Raw genomic sequence first — 22,368 nt, 5'->3', positions numbered from 1 at the left:
TTATGGAAACACCTATAACCCAACATGGAGAAATCATCCAAATTTCTCATGGAAGGATCAACAAAAACCTCAACAAGGTTTTAACAATGGTGGACGTGCAAGGCTGAATAATAGTAAGCCATATCCATCATCTTCTCAGCAACAGACAGAGAACTCTGAACAAAATAATTCTAATTTAGCCAACATAGTCTCTGATCTGTCAAAGGCCACTTTCAGTTTCATGAATGAAACCAGATCTTCCATTAGAAATCTGGAAGCACAAGTGGGCCAGCTGAGTAAGAAAGTTATTGAAACTCCTCCCAGTATTCTCCCAAGCAATACAGAAGAGAATCCAAAAGGAGAGTGCAAGGCCATTGATTTAATCAAAGTGACCGAATGCACTAGGGAGGAGGAGGACGAAAATCCTAAGGAGAAAGACCTCCTGGGACGTCCTTCAAGCATGAAGGAGTTTCCTATTAAGGATCCAGAGGAATCTGAGGCTCATCTAGAGACCATAGAGATCCCATTAAATCTCCTTCTGCCATTCATGAGCTCTGAAGAATATTCATCCTCTGAAGAGGATGAAGATGTGATTGGAGAGCAAGCTGCTCTATATTTAGGAGCTATCATGAAGCTGAATGCCAAACTATTTGGTAATGAGACTTGGGAAAGTAAACCTCCCTTACTCATTAGTGAACTAGACACTTGGATTCAGCAAACTCTACCTCAAAAGAAACAAGATCCTGGCAAGTTCTTAATACCTTGTACCATTGGCACCATGAGCTTTGAAAAGGCTCTATGTGATCTGGGGTCAGGAATAAATCTTATGCCACTCTCTGTGATGGAGAAGCTGGGAATCATTGAGGTACAGCCTGCCTTGTTCTCATTACAATTGGCAGATAAGTCCATAAGACAAGCTTATGGATTAGTAGAGGACGTGCTAGTAAAGGTTGAAGGCCTTTACATCCCTACTGATTTCATAATCCTAGATACTAGGAAGGAAGATGATGAATGCATCATCCTAGGAAGACCTTTCCTAGCCACAGCAGGAGCTGTGATAGATGTCAACAGAGGTGAGTTAGTCCTTCAATTGAATGGGGACTACCTTGTGTTTCAAGCACATGGCCATCTCTCTATGACAAAAGAGAGTAAGCATGAAGAGCTTCTCTCAGTTCAGAGTCAAGAAGAGCCCACACAGTCAAACTCTAAGTTTGGTGTTGTGAGGCCACAACCAAACTCTAAGTTTGGTGTTCAAACCCCATATCCAAACTCTAAGTTTGGTGTTGGGAACACTACAACTAAATTGACCTGATCACCATGTGGCTCCATGAGAGCCACTGTCAAGCTATTGACATTAAAGAAGCGCTTGTTGGGAGGCAACCCAATTTTATTTATCTAATTCTATTTTATTTTGTTTCTTTGTTATTTTTGTGTTTTATTAGGTACATGATCATGAGGAGTCACGAAAAAATCAAAAAAATTAAAAACAGAGTCAAAAACAGAAGAAAAAAATTTTTCACCCTGGAGGCGCACGGGCTGGCGTTCAACGCCCAGAAGGAGCATCTTTCTGGCGTTCAACGCCAGAACAGAGCATCTTTCTGGCGTTGAACGCCCAAAACAAGCAACAACCTGGCGTTTAACGCCAGGATGCGCACACAGAGGACAATCTGGCGCTGAACGCCAGAAACAAGCATGAAACTGGCGTTCAACGCCAGAAACGTGCATAACATGGGCGTTTAACGCCCAGAACTAGCATCAATGGGCGTTTGAACGCCAGAATGATGCATCAAGGCATGTTACATGCCTATATGGTGAAAGAATGGTATTTGTTTTCACCTCAGGATCTGTGGACCCCACAGGATCCTCACCTCAGGATCTGTGGACCCCACAGGATCCCCACCTACCACATTCCTTTTAATCCTAATCACACTCTTCTAATCCAAATCTCATTCTCAATGTCACACTTCCCAAAAACCTTCACCTATCACCTCAATTCCTCTTCCCAATTACCCCATTCACCATTCACATCAACCCCTCTAACCCATACACCCCACCTACCCCCACTACTTTCAAATTCAATTTCCCACCCTTTCCCACCCAACATGGCCGAACCTATACCCTCCCCTCTCCCTATAAATACCCTTCTTTTCTTTTACATTTCCACACAACTCAAACCCACATTCTCCCACATAGCCGAACCCACTCTTCTCCCTCTCTACCATATTTTCTCCTTCTTCTTCTCCTCTTCTTTTCTTTTTGCTTGGGGAGAAGCAAATTTTAAGTTTGGTGTGGTAAAAAGCCTAAGCTTTTTATTTTTCATTCACCATCAATGGCACCCAAGGCCGGAGTTTCCTCAAGAAAAGGAAAAGGGAAGGCAAAAGCTTCCACTTCCGAGTCATGGGAGAAGGAGAGATTCATCTCCAAGAGCCACCAAGACCACTTCTATGATGTTGTGGCAAAGAAGAAAGTGATCCATGAGGTCCCTTTCAAACTCAAGAAGAATGAGTATCCGGAAATCCGACTTGAAATTCAAAGAAGAGGTTGGGAAGTCATAGCCAACCCCATACAACAAGTTGGAATTTTAATGGTTCAAGAGTTCTATGCCAATGCATGGATCACTAGAAACCATAACCAAGGTATGAACCCAAGTCCGAAAAACTATATCACCATGGTTAGGGGGAAATACTTGGATTTTAGTCCGGAGAATGTGAGGTTGGCATTTCATTTGCCTATGATGCAAGGTGATGAACACCCCTACACTAGAAGGGTCAACTTTGATCAAAGGTTGGACCAAGTCCTTAGGGACATTTGTGTGGAAGGCGCCCAATGGAGAGTTGACTCCAAAGGCAAGCCAGTCCAACTAAGAAGACTGGACCTCAAGCCTGTAGCTAGAGGATGGTTGGAGTTCATTCAAAGATCCATCATCCCCACAAGCAACCGATCTGAAGTTACTGTGGATCGGGCCATCATGGTTCATAGCATCATGATTGGTGAAGAAGTAGAGGTTCATGAAGTCATAGCCAATGAACTCTACAAAATAGCTGACAAGCCTTCATACATGGCACGGCTAGCATTCCCTCACCTCATATGCCATCTATGTTATTCAGCCGAAGTTATCATAGATGGAGATGCCTCCATAGAAGAAGACAAGCCCATCACCAAGAAAAGGATGGAGCAAACAAGGGAAGTTCCTCACGGCCCTCAAGAAGAACATGAGGAAGTGCATCATCAACAAATGCCTCAAATGCACTTTCCTCCCAACAACTACTGGGAGCAACTTAATACCTCCTTGGAAGATTTGAGCCATAATGTGGAACAACTAAGGGTGGAACACCATGAACACGCCCTCACTCTCCAAGAAATAAGAGAAGATCAAAGAGCAATGAGGGAGGAGCAACAAAGGCAAGGAAGGGACATAGAAGAGTTGAAGAACATCATTGGTCCTTCAAGAAGAAGACGCCACTAGAGGTGGATTCATTCCTTGTTCTTTATTTCTTTCTGTTTTCGGTTTTTAATTATGGTGTTTATCTATGTTTTGTGTCTTCATGATCATTAGTATGTAACCATGCCTTAAAACTATGAATAAAATCCATTAGTCCTTCACCTCTCTTAAAAGAAAAATGTTTTAACTCAAAAGAACAAGAAGTACATAATTTTCGAAATTATTATTGAATTTAGTTTAATTATATTGATGTGGTGACAATGCTTTTATTTTCTGAATGAATGAATGAACAGTGCATATGTCTTTGGATATTGTTGTTTATGAGTGTTAAAATTGTTGGCTCTTGAAAGAATGATGAACAAAGAGAAATGTTATTGATGATCTGAAAAACATCATGAAATTGATTCTTGAAGCAAGAAAAAGCAGAAAAAAAAAAGGGGGATCTAAAAAGAGTATATAGAAAAAGAAGAAGCAGTAGAAAAAGCCAATAACCCTTAAAACCAAAAGGCAAGGGTAAAAAGGATCCAAGGCTTTGAGCATCAATGGATAGGAGGGCCCAAGGAAATTAAATCCAGGCCTAAGCGGCTAAACCAAGCTGTCCCTAACCATGTGCTTGTGTCATGAAGGTCCAAGTGAAAAGCTTGAGACTGAGTGGTTAAAGTCGTGATCCAAGGCAAAAGAGTGTGCTTAAGAGCTCTGGACACCACTAACTGGGGACTTTAGCAAAGCTAAGTCACAATCTGAAAAGGTTCACCCAGTTGTGTGTCTGTGGCATTTGTGTATCCGGTGGTAATACTGGAAGACAAAGTGCTTAGGGCCACAGCCAAGACTCATAAGTAGCTGTGTTCAAGAATCAACATGCTTAACTAGGAAAGTCAATAACACTATCCAAAATTCTAAGTTCCTAGAGATGCCAATCACTCTGAATTTCAAAAGAAAAAGTGAGATGCCAAAACTGTTCAGAAACAAAAAGCTACAAGTCCCGCTCATGTAATTAAATTATTATTCAGTGATATTTTGGACCTTATAGTATATTCTCTTCTTTTTATCCTATTTGATTTTCAGTTGCTTGGGGACAAGCAACAATTTAAGTTTGGTGTTGTGATGAGCGGATAATTTATACGCTTTTTGGCATTGTTTTTATATAGTTTTTAGTAAGTTTGAGCTACTTTTAGGGATGTTTTCCTTAGTTTTTATGTTAAATTCACATTTCTGGACTTTACTATGAGTTTGTGTGTTTTTCTGTGATTTCAGGTAAATTCTGACTGAAATTGAGGGATTTGAGCAAAACTCTGAAAAAGGCTGACAAAAGGACTGCTGATGCTGTTGGAATCTGACCTCCCTGCACTCGAAATGGATTTTCTGGAGCTACAGACCTCCAATTGGCACGCTCTCAACGGCGTTGGAAAGTAGACATCCAGGGCTTTCCAGCAATATATAATAGTCCATACTTTATTCGAAGAATGACGACGCAAACTGGCGTTGAACGCCAAGTACACGCTCCTTTCTGGAGTTAAACGCCAGAAAAACGTCATAATCCGGAGTTGAACGCCCAAAGCACATCATAACTCGAAATTCAACTCCAAGAGGAGCCTCTGCTCGTGGATAAATCAAGCTCAGCCCAAGCACACACCAAGTGGGCCCCGGAAGTGGATTTATGCATCAATTACTTACTCATGTAAACCCTAGGAGCTAATTTATTATAAATAGGATGATTTACTAATGTATCAATCATCTTTTGATCTCAGTTTTGTTTTATTCTTCATCTTAGGAGATCATTGATCACGTTTAGGGGGCTGGCCATTCGGCCATGCCTGAACCTTCTTTTACTTATGTATTTTCAACGGTGGAGTTTCTGCACACCATAGATTAAGGGTGTGGAGCTCTGCTGTACCTCAAAGATTAATGAAGTTCTATTTTCTTTTATTCAATTCTCTATCTTATTCTTATTCCAAGATATTCATTCGTACTCAAGAACAGGATAAATGTGATGAGCTAATAACTCTCATCATCATTCTCACTTATGAACGCGCGTGATTGACAACCACTTCCGTTCTGCGTGTAACAAGGCTTGAATGTATATCTCTTAGATTCTCCAACAGAATCTTCGTGGTATAAGTTAGATGGATGGCGGCATTTATCTGGATCCGGAAAGTCCAACCTTGTCTGTGGTGTTCCGAGTAGGATCCTGGGAATCCGGAAAGTCTCACCTTGTCTGTGGTATTCCGAGTAGGATTCCGTTCATGAATGACTGTGACGTGCTTCAAACTTTAACCTGCTGGGCGTTAGTGACAAACGCAAAAGAGGGATTCTATTCCAGTAGGAGCGGGAACCAACCGGTGATTGGCCGTACTGTGACAGAGTGCGTGCATTAGCTTTCACTGCGAGGATGGGATGTAGCTATCAACCATGGGTGATGCCTCCAGACTGGTTAGCTGTGCGAGTGACAGCCGTATAGGTTATTTCCCCGAGAGGAATGAAAGTAGCCACAGCTGATAGTGAACCCCTATACAAAGCTTGCCATGGAGAGGAGTAAGAAGGATTGGGTAGAAGGAATAGGAGAGCAGGCGTCCTAGAGCTCTACAGCACCTCCATTCCGCTTATCTGAAATTCCTACCAATGAATCTACATAAGTACTTCTATCCCTTTTATTATTCCTTTCTATTTAATGATAATCACAATTACTCTTTAATCTCCCTAACTGAGATTTGCAAGGTGACCATAGCTTGCTTCATACCAGCAATCTCTGTGGATTCGACCCTTACTCACGTAAGGTATTACTTGGACGACCCAGTACACTTGCTGGTTAGTTGAACGGAGTTGTGATTTCACTCGTGCCAATTTCAATTTCTATATAAGTACTACTCAAAGAATACATTGATCACAATTTCATCCACCAGCAGGCAATCTGAATTCTCACTAAAGTGGCCAAACAACTTCCTAGACCCATCTAGTTGAGCTCTACACCAACCTTTGTGTTTAAACTCAAAGTTTCCAACCATAATGAACCTTGCAGGATAATTCTTACCACTGACCATCTTTCTCTTACTCTTAATGCCACAAAGAGCTCTATGTTGACCATCCGTCTCCAGTAGCCCATATTCAAGTGGAATTAGAAAGCTAAGGGATATGAATTTTACCCACTTGAATGTTGTGAGGGATGATGGCAACTTAGGGAAAGGGGTTTCTAATGAACTGGCAAGATCCACTCCTTTGTGTTCTTCTTTGACAACTACCACCTCTTTGCAAGCTTCTTCAATATCAACCTCTTTCTCTTGGTAGCTTTCTTCCAATTCAATCTCTTCTTCATTGCGCACCAACGGCATGGGAGATTGTGCTTCTTCTTCCTTAGTCTCCATCTCTTGATCAACCTCTTCCAAGTCTTCAACCATGACATGCCTTGGAGGTTGTACACCCTCCTCAACATTAATTTCAAGCATCTTGGAAGGGGGCTTTATGAATGGACTTTCCAATGGAGGTTCAGCATCTCCTAAGTCTTCAATCACTTATTCTTCTTCAATAATTCCGGCTTCCTCCACTTGTTCCAGTACAAATTCATGCTCCTTACTGTCCACCAGAGTTTCTAATGTCTCCTTCATGCTACGTTCTTCATTAGATTGTCCACATGAAGCCATAGGGGTTCCTTGAGTATACGAACGTCGAAAAGCTAATTGATTTATCACTTGATTCAATTGATGAAGGGTTGCGTGAAATTGATCCACTTCCTTGAGACGATTCGTTGATTCTTGTTGTGCTCGGCTATCATAAGTAGGATTATAGTGCTCTTGGATTGATGGATATGGAGATGGTGTATATTGAGGTGGTGGTTCTTGGGAGTAATTGGGGTGGAATTGAGGTTGTTCTATATATGGTTCATATGGTTCATAGGGTGGTTGGTATGGTGGATATGTGTTAGGGTCATATGGAGGTGAATAGCGGAAAGGGGCTTGTAAGTATGGTGGTCTAAAGTCATGTTGAGGAGGGAGTTCATAGGCATATGGTGGTGGCTATTGATAATCAAAAGAGTGCTCACCATAGCCATTGCCTTGATATGCATCACAGAATGGTTGTTGATAGTCCATTAGAGGTGGTTGTTACCATGAGGGTTGATCAAATCCTTGTAGCTCCTCCCATCTTTGATTGTTCTAACCTTGATGCCTGTTCTCATTGTAATCTCCTCTTCCTGCAACATAATTGTAACCAGACTCATAGCCAAAGGGGTGAGAGTTCATAGTAGTGAGAGAAAATAAAAATAAAAACTAACAAAAAAATATTTTGAAAAAGATATTTTTTTTTGAAAAAGATAGAATAAAATTTTGAAAAAGATATGATTTTTGAAAAAAAAAGATAAGATAAGATTTTGAAAAAAAAAAAGATATGATTTTTGGAAAAAAAAGATAAGATAAGATTTTGAAAAAGATATGATGATTTTTTTTTTTTTGAAAAAGATTTGAATTTTGAAAAATAAGATAAGATAAGATAAAAATTTAAAAATAAAAATCTGAAATTTTTTTTAAAAAATATTTACAATAACCAATAATAAGGCACACGTTTGCAATTCCCCGGCAACGGCGCCATTTTGACGTTGGAATTTTTGCTAGTAAAGAATTTTGTAAAAATATAGTCGCGTTGTGAGTATAGATTCTAAACCAACAGAAAATCCCTTCGTACAAACGTTTTGGATATCACAAGTAACAAAACCTAATAAATTTATAAACCGAAGTATTCAAACCTCGGGTCGTCTTCTCAAGGAATTGCAGGGAAGTATGATTTATTATTGGTTATGGAAAAACAGTATTTGGGTTTGAAAAAGGTTTTAAGCAAGAGAAATAGATTGCAAGAATTAATAAATTAATAACTAATAAAACTCTTGGCAAGGTATGAAAACTGGAAGTCCTATCCCAGTTATCCTTATCAATTGTGATGAGAATTGGATTTTTCTCCCACTAAGTCAACCTCTAACTATGAAGGTAAGTTAAGTGGATGAATTAATTTTAATTCCTCAAGTCCTAGTCTTTCCTTGGGAAAGGCTAGAGTTAGTGGAACTCGAATTAATTCTTAAAGAATTCCAATTTTCGGTCAACAATGAGTTTGATAACTCAAGAGTCACCAATTAATCAACCAGAGTCAAAAGGTAGAAAAATCTAAATTATTTATATCATAAATAAAAGAAACAAATCATAGATCTGAAAATACCTCAAATTATATTAATCAAAGAAAATCATAACATGAATGGTCATTAAACAAATAAAAGAGAAAATAAATAAATAAGAACATTGAACCTGAGATGAAGAAAAAATATTCCTAATTTCTAAAAATCCTAATCCTAAATCCTAAGAGAGAGGAGAGAACCTCTCTCTCTAAAAACTACATCTAAAACCTAAAATTGTGAGTAATGATTGAATGATCTGATTCTGCTCCACTTCCAGCCTCTAATCTGTGTTTTCTGGACCGAGAACTGGGTCAAAAACAGCCCATAAGTCACTCCCAGCGCTTTCTGATTCGTATAGATCGCGGCAAAGTGACGCGGAGGCGTCGTCCACGCGTTTGCGTGGATTGAAGTTCGCAGATGTGACGTGGACGCGTCATCTATGCGTTCGTGTCACTTAACTTCAGGGCAGCTATGACAAATTATATATCGTTGCGAAGCCCCGGATGTTATCTTTCCAACGCAACTGGAACCGCATCATTTGGACCTCTGTAGCTCAACTTATGACCGTTTGAGTGCGAAGAGGTTATGCTGGACAGCTTAGCAGTTTCTTCAACTTCTTGTATTCCTTCCACTTTTGCATGCTTCTTTTCCATCCTCTGAGCCATTCATGCCCTGTAATCCCTAAAATCACTTAACACACATATCAAGACATCGAATGATAACAAGAGAGGATTTAAATAAAAGAAAATAAAAGGCAAAGAAGCATGTTTTCAATCATAGCACAAAATCAGGAAGGAGAATGTAAAACCATGCAAATCATATGAATAAGTGGGTAAAGGCTTGATAAAAACAACTCAATTGAGCACAAGATAAACCATAAAATAGTGGTTTATCACCATGCCAGCACAGCAAAGCCCCACGACAACCGGCCACATGCATCAAGGTTCTTCAGTAGGGGAAGCCACCTGATATGCACCCGAGTTAGATGCATCAGGGAAGAGGATACCTCCGATCAACTGCATGATATATCCTCTCGTATACCTCATCATCCGCTCCTCTGTGGCATCCTGCTCTAGCTCTTCACAAACTGTATTGTGGAACCAAGTAAGCTTGACAGTCCACTTAGTCCGTGACTGTCTGTCCTTTGGGCCAGGAACAACACCCAATATCTGCTTACACAATTCCTCAATGGTCCGTCCCTGGTGGTGCTGCTCCCACCTACCGATGCATCCACTGACAGGATCACCATCAATCCGGAGTCCCAACTGATATGCCATGTTCTGCACGATGATGATCATTTCCCCGCACGGTAGATGAAATGTGTGGGACTCAAACCTCCACCTCTCTATCAATGCCGAGGCGAGCGACCAATGCTCAAACTCCACCATGTATGCGACGTACTCAAAACTGGCTCGTCTCAGATATGGCCTAATTTGCTCCGACGGCCGTGTCATCAAGTCCCGTTTGGTGCACAAGATCCGAGGTGCCTACCAAACGGAAAAAACAAAAAATTTTAACAAACAACGGTACCTTCAATACATATAATAACAAGTTCACTTTTTCTTCACTATAATAAAATAAAAAAAGGGGTTAACAAATCATACTACACGATCAAGCCTCCCAGCGATGTACTCAGCCTGATCCAGTCTATACATCTCATGCTCATAATCCAATAACTGCTGCTCCATCGAAAGACAATCTACTAAAATAAAATACATACTGTATTATTAAAAAGTTAACTAAATGAGAAATGACTTATAAACCTACTAATTTTAAGCTTAACCTACTTAACTGACGTCGTCATATTAATTTATAGGTAACTCAACCTTAAATTTTAGTGATCACCTAATTACCTTCTAACTCACAACACAATGCTATACCAATAACTAAATTATCTAATAATATTACTTTCCTATATTCTTTTACATCATGATCCATAGCCACTATATTTAAAAACGGTAACATAAAATAATATACCTAACATAACAACACTAAAAAGTACATCTACCTAAGTAACATGTAAACAATAAATCTATTATTCTAACTAACAAATGATCTATACCTAACAATTTTATTTAACATATAAACATTAAACCAACTTAACATAAGAACATAGACTGTTATTTACTAACCTGGAACTAAGATTGTCATCCACAACAAACTTCACAGAACTCAAAAAGGTAGAAAAGAAAAAAGTAACAGAGAAATTTTGGAGGATAGAATGGAAGAAGAAAGTGACAAACCAATGGTCCCACGGCGTTTATATAGTGTGGTGAACTCTAAGGGGGCGGCGAACTTGCTGTTAATTAAAAAAAAATCGTATTTACGAAAATAAAGTTGAAAAATCGTTTTAGAGAAAATAAATAATTTTTTTATTTTATAAACGAAAAAAATCCTCCTACTCCTCCTCTTCCTTCTTCTTCTCCTTCTTCTTTGCGTTTCTCTTTCTTTTTTCTTCACGTGTTTCATCTTCATTATCGTTTTTTTATTATTGTTGTTGTTGCTGCATTTTTTTCTCTCCTCCTCTTTCTATCAATTTTGCAATCTTATGTATTTTTTTCTTCTTTGTTTGATTTTTTTCTTCAAAGAAAATTATGAGAAAATAAAATAAGAAGATGAAGAAGAAGAAAAAGTGGAAGAAGATGAGGAGGAGGAAGATGAAGAGTTTTGAATTATGCAGAACTTATCAGCACATATACACCGAAAATTCTTAAACAATACACTCAAATATCTTCGTGTTACACCTAAATTTGCTGCAAATACAGAAAAATATTTTCTCTAATGCTGCATTTTTTTCTTCTTCTTTTTTTCCTTATTTCTTTCTTTCTTTTAGTTGAATGAATATAAGTTCATCATCTTTGAAGTAATTTTGCAGTATTATGTGTTTCTTCTTCTTCTTTGTTTGATTTTTTTATTTTTATTCTTGTTAAGAGAGTAAAAAAGAAGAAACTTGAGAAGGTAAAACAAAAAAAAAGATGAAAAAGAAAAAAAGATGAAGAAGATGGTGATGATGATGAAAAGAAGAAGAAGAAGTAGTAGAAGATGAGGAGGAGGAAGATGAAGAGTTTTGAATTATGCAGAACTTGTTTGTACACATACACCGAAAATTCTTAAACAATACACCCAAATATCTTCGCGTTACACCCAAATATCTTCGTGTTTCACCCAAATTTACTGCAAATACAAAAAAATATTTCCTCTAATGCTACATTTTGTTCTTTTTTTTTTCTTATTTCTTTCTTTATTTTAGTTGAATGAATGTAATTTCATCCTCTTTCAAGTAATTTTGTACCATTATTTATTTTTTTTCTTCTTTGTTTGATTGTTTTATTTTTATTCTTGTTAAAAGAGTAAAACAAGAAGAAATTAGAGAAGATAAAATAAGAAAAAAAAGATGAATAAAAAAAAGATGATGATGATGATGATGATGATGATGATGATAATGAAAATGAAGAAGAAGAAGCAGGAGAAGATGAGGAGAGGGAGAAAAAGAGTTTTGAATTATGCAGAACTTATCAGTACACATACACCGAAAATTTTTAAACAGTACACTCAAATATCTTTGTGTTAGACCCAAATTTGTTGAAATACAGAAAAATATTTTCTTGAATGCAGAACTTTTACATTATATTCAATTCAAACCACTAACGATGAACAATAATGTTCACAAACAAAAATATTATTCATCTACATAATCATAAACTACTAACGAAAACATTAACTAGAATTGAATCACACCTCAGCCATTTGCTTGAATTTAAAACAATAATCAATTTCATTCTGATTCAATTGACAATATGAATTTAAATTATTCATTATTTTTAACAACGAGATAACTAATGATGGAGGAGAAAGAAAAAAAAAGAGGAAAAGAAATGCCAATAAGAAAGGAGGAAGAAGAGGAGGAGGTAGTAGTGTTGGTGACGATGATAACCAAAAAAGAAGAAAAAGAAGAACATGTAGCAAGAAGAAGAAAAACGTGTAGCAATGACGCATAAAAAATGTGCGTCTATGAATATAAATGATTTATATAGACTTATATAAAATAAAATGATTTGTACGAGGAGAATAATATATACTAGCGGCTCAACAGGCACTATCGTGCCTGTTCAGCCGCTTTTCTATTATTTTTAAGAAATTAATTTTATTTTTTTGTTAATATATTATTTTCTCTTTAAATTTATTAGATAAGTATTTTTTTATTTTAATATTGATGTGATCTTATTTATATCATATTTTATTAAAATTAAAATTTCTATAAAAAATCTTTAAATATTAAATTATAAAAGCTCGCAATAGAGAGGTATATATATTATCAGAAAAAATATAATTTAAAAAATAATAATAACATTATCCTAATTTAAAAAGAGTATACATAAACCAAAATATATGTTAGTTATTTTCAAAAAATAATTTTTACTTAAATGTCATGAATATTCATATTTGTCTTCATATATTTTAACTTTTAAGTGATAGGTCAAAATATGAATCTAAATATGAAAAGGCCTTCATTTTTTTATAAATAGTGAAAGATAGAAGAAATATGAATGCTTATTTTTTTCGTTTTAAATATCAAACTGTACGAATAATTAATAAAAAAAATAGGAGAGTATAAAAATTGTATATTTAGAAAAAATCATTCATAATTCATTATACATCTTCTTATCAATAACTTTTTGAGTTTTGAAAAACTGTCAGATTTATTGACCATAAAAATAATTATATAACCGCTTCAATATTATTCAATTAAAAATTATGTGTAACAAAATCAAAATATAAATTTAAAAATATTATTTACAAATTTAATATTTATAAACGTTATTAAGTTTAATTATTTATTTTTAATAGTATTTAATTTGAGACCGAGATAAAAATTTATATTCAAAAGACTCTTTATCTTCGTGCATAATTCCAATTGTTAAAAAATATTTTATTTTTTTAAATTTTATATTTAATTTTTAGATTTTTTTAATCTCATTATTTTTTTAAAATTTTTAATTTATATTTTTATTATATCCCTTACTATATTAAACACTATTCTTTCTCTTACTATCTCTCTCTAAACACATACTTGTCATTGTCTCATTACCATTATTATATTTCCTTGTTTTCCTTTCTCATTTTTTCCTTCTCCTTCCACCTTCTCTTCACCCGACCGTAATTAATTATTACCAAGTATTATTATCGCAACTTTTAATCTTGTCTATCACTTCGATTTATAACCATCTATTATATTAACTTTTATGAGTTGTTGAAATTTCGCTAAAAGAAGTAAGAAATAAAGCATTTAAAATTTTTATCCAAATTATCAAATTAACTATTAGAAAAATTTATAAATTTAAATTAAATAAGATATTAAACAAATTTAGTATGTTGTTATTATAGGTAACAAAATCAAAATAAAAATTTAAAAGCATTATTTACAAATTAACTATTTATAAACGGTATTAAGTTTAGTTATTTATTTTTTAATAGTATTTAATTTGAAGTCAAGATAAAAATTTATATTTAAAACACTATTTATCTTCATGCATATTTCTAATTGATAAAAAATATTTTAATTTTCTTTTTAATTTTATATTTAATTTTTTTAAATTATCTTTAATTTTGTTATTTTTCAAAATTATTACTTTATATTTTTATTATATCCCTTTACTATATCAAACACTTTTTTTTTCTTATTATTATTCTTTATACACATACTTATCATGGTCTCATCGTCATTATTATATTACCTTGTTCTCCTTTTTCATTTTTTTTTCTTCTCCTTCCACCTTCTCTTCACCCGACCGTAATTAATTATCACCAAGTATTATTATCGTAACTTTCAATCTTGTCTATCACTTTGATTTATAACTATCTATTCTGTTAACTTTTATGAGTTGTTGAAGTTTTGTTAAAAGAAGTAAGACATAAAGCATTTAATTTTTTTTTTCAAATTATCAAAATTTGATGTCAATAATCCTAAAAAACAATATCAAAATATATTACTTTTAACTAAAATAATAAAAAAATACATAATTGTAAGTTTTTAAACTAATAATTATAAATTTAAGTCGCAATTTAATATAGTACATTGGGACAAAAAGGCAACCATTGCTATTCATATTTGACTGCTATTATCTAAGTTTTACATTTATTTTATTGTGCACATTAATTTAAGTGTACTTTATTATTTTATTTTACATGTTTTGAAATAATGCCATTGTATTATAAGGATGAGATTAACTTTCATAATCTAATGCGAATCTTTTTATTATTTTGTTTGTTATTTGAATACTATCTATTTAAAATAGTTACTTAAAGTGAAACACTATATAAAGAGAGATAAAAAAACTTTTAGATTTATCGTTCTGGTTTGCTTCTTATTAATCCTCACTTAATATACTCAAATTTAATGGCTTTGATGGTAGTGAATTTTTGTAATTAGTTAAATAATTTTAACTTTTTCTTTCTCTCTCTCCGATCTTGAACAAACTCAATTTTATTATTAAATAGTTTTTTAAGTTCAGACTTCAGAATATTTTTAACTTTTCGTATAAAGGCTAGACATAATAAATTACCAAAATTCAAACCTATTCTCTTAAACTACTTCTTGATCGTATAATTAGAATCGTTTAAACGGAAGATCATTAGACCCTTAAAGTTTTTAAAGTAAAAGAAAATTACAATAAAATAAATTAATTAAAAAATCTATTAAAATAAAATGGTTTACAAAATAGAATATATATATATATATATATATATATATATAATAATAATAAATTAAAACTTACATTACATGGCTCATGAGTTAGACAAATAAAGAGAAGAAAATAATTATAAAGGTTGAAATAATAAAAAATGTATAACATAATTTTTATTTTGTCACATTTAAATGTTATTATATGTAAATCTAATAATTAATAAAAAATAATATTATCTAATATAAAATAGATTAAAAATAAAAAGAGATTAACAAAATCAATTAACAAAATTCTAAAAAATTAATTAACAAAGTTTTTATATTGCTACATTTGTTGTGTTATATGTCGAACTAATAATTAATAAAAATAATATTATCCAATGTAAAATAGAATACAAATAAAAAAAAAAGAAGTTAACAAAATATGTGTGAGAAATTTTCATTCTACTGATAGGTGTAAGCTTTTTTTTATCTTTTATATGTTAATTATGTGATAAATAAAAAATATAAAATTAACTAATTTTTTTGCAATACAATTTAGGAAATTAATAAATGTCAACCATAGTACTCTATATAATTAAATATCAAATCCAGTACTCTACATAATTAATAGCTTAGATAGTTTAGGAAATTAACATATTAATATTTTTAATGAATCTTTGATGGGTGCGAATTTTCTTGCGTCCTATATATATGCCAATCAAATAACTTAGCCAATATGTAAAATAAATAATATTGTGGTAGACAAAATTAATAATTTAATTTATTTTCAAAATAAATATTTATGTATTCAAATTTTGAACATAATACTCTACATAATCAATATTTAAAAAATTAAAAAAATATTATCACAATGTAATTTAAAAAAAATAAGTTAACAAAATATTTATAGAACTCTTTCATTCAATTACTGATAGGTAAGGACATATAAAAAACATAAAACACATATCAAATAAAAAGAAACTGTTTTCTTTCTGCATCAAATTGATAAGACAAAAAAAATATTTCTTTCTACATTAAATTTATAAAAAAAAAAGACATAGTAGTATTTTCATATGTCAAAAGTTGAGAATAAATTAAAAAGGCAGATAAATGATTGAAAATATAGATTAGATAAGTAAACTAAAGAGAAGAAAAGATATAAGTGGATGTTATATGTGAAAATAGTAACCGCTATAAGACTAAATGAAATTAACAACTGCAGTTGACGAAGGCAATGAAAGAAGACGAAGGCGAGAATGTTGAAGAAAGGAGAATAATAGAATAGCAAGAAAAATACAGAAAAGTAAAAACTAAACTACTGAAAGGATAACGTACTCAAAACAAAAGGATATAAATTAAAATTAATATAAGATTAAACAAAATATGAACATGATAAAGAATGAAGACAATGACAGAACAAACGATATAAACTAAAACTAACAAAGCATGAAGATATTGATAGAACAAACGATATAAACTAAAACTAACATAGAATTAAACAAAGCATGAAGATGATGAAGAATGTGAAGATATTGATATTCATACCAGTCCATTTTCTTTTTATTTATTAGCAATTTACAGACTGTCTTACATTTTTTAAAACTGTCATTTTAGTGGGAAGTTATTGGATTTTTCAAAATAAATTTTATGTCTATTTTGTTATTATAATTTAGTTTCCAAAATAGTTTATTGTAGGATTAATATAGTCAAAAAAATTGGACACCAAAATCATAGTCAACTCTCTGTATTGGCTTTATATATTTTGTTGTTAGACGTATAATATATATACATATATATATATATATATATATATAGAAAAAATAATAAATTAAAACTTACATGGCTCATGAAATAGAAAAATAAAGAGAAGAAAATAATCATAAAGGTTGAAACAATAAAAAATGTATACCATAGTTCTTATCTTGCCACATTTAAATGTTATATGTCAATCTAATAATTAATAAAAAATAATATTATCTAATGTAAAATAGATTAAAAATAAAAAAGAAATTAATAAAATCAATTAACAAAATTCTTATTTTAGGTCGCCAAATTATTTGAAAAATCAATTAACAAAATTTTTATATTGCTACATTTATTGTGTTATTTGTCAAACTAATAATTAATAAAAAATAATATTGTGGTAGACAAAATTAATAATTTAATTTAGTTTTAAAGTAAATATTTATGTATTCAAATTTCGAACATAATACTCTACATAATCAATATTTTAGAAAATTAAAAAAAATTATTACAAAGCATTTAAAAATAATTAAAAAAATATTTATGAAACTTTTCATTCAATCATTAATAGTCAAAGACATATAAAAAAATAAAAACAGATATCAAATAAAAAGAAACTGTTTTCTTTCTGCATCAAATTGGTAAGACAAAAAAATTATTTTTTTACATTAAATTGATAAAAATAAAAGGAGATACAGTACTATTTTCATACGTCAAAAGTTGGGAATAAATTAAAAAAGCATAGAAATGACTGAAAATATAAATTAGATAAGTAAACTAAAGAGAAGAGATATAAGTGAATGTTATGCGTAAAAGTAGTAACTCAATGAAATTTGCAACTGCAAATGGATGAATGCAATGGAAGAGGATGGAGGCGAGAGTGTTGAAGAAAGGAGAAGAACAGAACAGCAAGAAAAATATAGAAAAGTAAAATCCAAACTGCAGTGGATGGAGGCAATGGAAGATGCGTTGTTATATTTATAGAAGTAACAAAACTGTTTTCATTTTAGTGGGAAGTTAATAGAAGTAACAAAACTGTTTTTATTTTAGTGGGAAGTTATTAGATTTTTTAAAACAAATTTTATGTCTATTTTGTCCTTATAATTTGCTTTATTAAATAGTTTATTGTAGGGTTAATATAGTCCAAAAAAATTGGACACCAAAGTCATGGTCAACTCTCTGTATTGGCTTTATATATTGTTATAGATATATATATATATATATATATATATATATATGTATGACAACCGGAGAAAACAGTCTGCAGCGGACACATACACATCGAGATCTCAGTCTCCAGCTTCCCCTCAAACTTCACAAAGAAAGAAAAAAAAGAAGAGACACAAAGAAATGCAAAAGTCGGGTTCAACAGCAGGAGCAGCAGCAGCAGCAGCACCAACGCCACCACAATCACAACAACATCAGTGGTCTTCAATCCTCACCTCAAAACCCATTTTCTCCACCCTCTTCTCACTCAGAGACCCTAAACCCACCAACAAGCCCACCCTCCTCCTCTACACTTTCCTAGCCATCTCACTCCTCTCCATCACCTTCATCTTCTCCCTCTGCACTTCCTCATCCTCCACGGGCCCACATTCCGGGCCTGACCCTTTCCTCTTCCCGGCCCACCAGGCCCACAACCACCGCATCATCTACGACTCTACCAAGGCCAACCCTCCCCCTCCCTCCATCGCTTACCTCATTTCCGGGTCACGCTCCGATTCGGGTCGGATCATCCGACTCCTCCACGCCACCTACCATCCCCTCAACCAGTACCTCCTCCATCTCGACCCTTCCGCTTCCCACGCGGACCGCGAGCGCGTGGCTCTCACTGTCCAGTCGAACCCTATTTTCAAAGCCGCACAGAATGTTCATGTTGTGGGGAAACCCGATTTCGCGTACCAGAAAGGATCCTCGCCCGTTTCGCTTGCGCTTCACGCAGCGTCGATACTGATTCGGTTGAACTTGAAGTGGGATTGGTTTGTTAGCCTTAGTGCTGATGCTTATCCGCTTGTTACCCAAGATGGTATGGTATGGTGTATTTTTTTTTTTTTGCTGCATTTGTGGCTCTTTTTTTGGGTTCGGTTATATGAATTGGTGCATTGATTTTTATTTTTTTTTTTATTTTTTGTGTATTGTCAGATCTTCTTCACATCATGTCATTCCTGCCTAAAGATATGAACTTTGTGAATCATTCAAGCTATATTGGCTGGAAAGAGTAAGCTAATGTTCAGTTTAATGCGTTTATTGTTTTAAAATTGCATTATACTCACTAGTGTAGTGCCTATCGATTCACTCTTTCAAATATTAAATATGTATACAAATAATAAATGTTGGATTAGTTGAGTTTATAATTTAACTCAAAGGACTGGAATTCAAATCTTGGAAATTATATATAATGGAAGGTATTTTAGGAAAAAAAGTTACACATCAACACGTTCAAAATCCTCATATTATATAGTATAGATATAGATACTCAATAGAAGTATAAGGGAAGCCTGGTACGAAGCATCCTGGATTATGGCGAGTCCGGAAAAGGACCATAGCCAAATGGGTTATAATGCAGGCCATCTAACTTGGCTAATTGGCTTCAATCCATGTCTTCGAGATTATATAAAGACAACTCAATTGTTGTTTCAAAGTTCTCCTTCTGTTAATTGAAATTTAGAAGGTAGGTAATTATCATGGTGAATAGTTTCTCGCCATGATCCCAAAACTAGCTTACATTATGAAGTTATTTTATGTTTGCTAGTGTGTGGAAATTGAGTCTTTTTTATTGTTTGTAGTGTTTTGGAGAAGGAATTTCAATTCTCAAGTGTTTGATGCTGAATGAACTATAGTCGTGATACTTATTTTTCATAGCTTTTAATGATGTAGGTCGAGGAGGTTGAGACCCATTATTGTTGATCCAGGCCTGTATCTTGCTGAAGGGACCGAAATGTTTTATGCCACTCAGAAGAGAGATCTCCCTAGTGCTTTCCGCGTTTTTACAGGTATGATTTTGTTGAATGCCTTTGCTCTGAGTCTGCATGTACTTTTAGCTTTTCATGTTATTGGTAATAGAGGCTATAAACTTCAACATCAATAGAAAAAGATATGATTGTGATTGTTGTTAAACAACTGACATAATTTTCACTTAGATCGTGGTTGATGCTGCTATCTTCACAAACTGCAGCATCACAGTTTTTCTGAATGCACCTAAAGCTAAAGCTTATGCTAAAATAGTGATTTCATTTCCAATAAGGTGTATCTGGTGCAATGAAATTATGGAATTTTGCTTTCAGATACAGTAGAGGTGGAATAAAGGATAAATTAAAGTTCTGAAGGAAGCTTTGGAATCACATGGTTTCCATTTATGAACTGAAATAGTGTACGGAGAATGTGAGCTTAGCAAGATGAGCAGTAGAATCTGGTTAGAGATGAAAATTGGAAATGAAAACCATAAGCAAGTCACATACTGAAGTTATCTTGGTGCCCTTTGTACCCTACTATTAACTAGTGTCTGTTTATGTCTTTTTCAGTTTTGATGTACTATCTTTGAAGGGTGATTATCTGTTTTATCTTACATAATCCTGGCATGTTTAGGTCGTCTTCCTTGCCCCAACCATCATAAGTTACTTCTCTTAACTTATTTATATGAGTAATCTTATCTACTGCAGCATCCTCATCTGTGATATTCTTCTTTTTGGCTGTGATTGCAGTTCACTGCCTAGAATTCTGATCCATACAACATTGCGGGTTGAAACTCTGTTTCAATAAAAAAACTTTATCTTCGGCCAATTATATTAGAGTATAGATTTTAAACTATAAATTAGCTACTACTTAAATACTTGACATGTTAACTGATCCATTTTTGTTGCTCTTGTCCTTATCTAAACTTTAGTTCAATTCCTTATCAATTTATGGGCTATTTTTGGGCTGTATCCTCAAGGTTAATCTCTCACTTTAGAGGAGCCAAATCCTTTGTTTTTGCCTTCTCTTCCGTGGTTTCTCTTAATTGCTTAAATTACTTGATATTTTTTGTACCATTTTTTAAAAAAAGAATTATTATCATATATATAATTTCATCTAGCAATATTCTTTTTTCTTCGGAGATAGTTGTGTTAATTGTATTAACTCCTTTTTGTGTAGGTTCCTCTTTTTCTATCCTGACTCGCAGTTTTCTGGAGTTCTGCATCTTGGGAGCAGACAACCTCCCACGGCTACTGCTGATGTATTTTGCAAACACACCCTGGTCGCTGTCCAACTATTTCCCCTCTGTTCTTTGTAATTCACGTCAGTTCAACAGGACAGTCATAAATCAGAACTTATTATATGCTATGTATGACAACCGTCACATAAGTGATCCTCGACCGCTTAATTCCAGTGATTTTGATGACATGATTCGCAGCGGAGCTGCCTTTGCTCGGAAATTTCAACCAGATGATCCTGTGCTTGATCTAATTGACCAAAAACTTCTGAGACGGAGTCCTGGATCAGTTGTTCCTGGTGGATGGTGCTTAGGTGAGTCTGGAAACAGCACATGCTTAACATGGGGAGATGCTAATATTTTGAGACCTGGCTCAGGTTCTCAACGAATTGAAAAAGCGATAGTCAAATTACTTTCAAATGGCACTTTTCGATCGCATCAGTGTGTTTGAATGGACCGACTCTAGAACCATTTTACTCACTGTAGGTCGGTAACAGAAGAGAAACACAGCTTGAGAGTTTAAAAGTTGGTAAGATCGAAGAACCAGTTGCTTGGTGGTGGTCCTATCTATTGTAAATCTTGTGCCAAAGTCACGTAATGAATATATTTTGGGTCGTCCTTTATACAAGTTAGGTGAGATTGCTGATTCCATTGACTAAAAGTTTCCTTTGCTAACTCGGTCGCATTTTTTGTAATTTAATTTGGTTGTTAATATGCATGTGTTTGGCTTAGAAATGTTCAGATTTGTTAAATCATATGAATTCTAAATTCCTTTTTCCTCGGGACCAAGGTCCCTAGTTTTATCACATGATATGTAAACTATCATTTCTATTTATAAATATTTAGAGAATGTTGATAAATATATCTTAAAAAATGAAATTAATTTTAAAAATGAAATTAATTTTGTATTTATGAAAGATAGCCTTTAATTAACAAAAGAGTTATTCTCTACGTACAAGTATTTTTTTATCAAGTCATTTATATTCACGCACTTTTATGTTTTTTTCTGTGCTTTCTCTTCTTTTTCCGTGCTGTCTCTTCTTCCTCCGTGTCTCTTTTTCTTTTTTTTTTCGTAATTTTTTTTCATTATCATCGTCATCAATATTACCTCCTTTTCCTTCTCTTCTTCCCCTTTTTTTTTTTCCATTTTTATTGAAATTTGTTCTCCTCTTTTCTTTTTTTCTTTCTCTTTTATC

The 22,368-nt window shown here is 33.6% G+C and overlaps 1 protein-coding gene across 1 annotated transcript; it reads left to right on the top strand.

The window, feature by feature from the left end:
- The first annotated feature begins 18,252 nt into the window (after positions 1-18,252).
- Positions 18,253-21,927, top strand: LOC130966396 (beta-glucuronosyltransferase GlcAT14B). The gene is made up of 4 exons (XM_057891193.1): positions 18,253-19,009; positions 19,126-19,201; positions 19,861-19,976; positions 21,115-21,927. Exons 1-4 carry the CDS (start codon positions 18,334-18,336, stop codon positions 21,621-21,623), a joined length of 1,377 nt encoding a protein of 458 aa, XP_057747176.1. The 5' UTR covers positions 18,253-18,333; the 3' UTR covers positions 21,624-21,927.
- The last annotated feature ends 441 nt before the right edge of the window (positions 21,928-22,368 follow it).

Source organism: Arachis stenosperma, chromosome 3, assembly GCF_014773155.1.
Source record: "Arachis stenosperma cultivar V10309 chromosome 3, arast.V10309.gnm1.PFL2, whole genome shotgun sequence".
NCBI lineage: Eukaryota > Viridiplantae > Streptophyta > Magnoliopsida > Fabales > Fabaceae > Arachis > Arachis stenosperma.
This window is presented reverse-complemented; position numbering and strand designations above follow the sequence as displayed.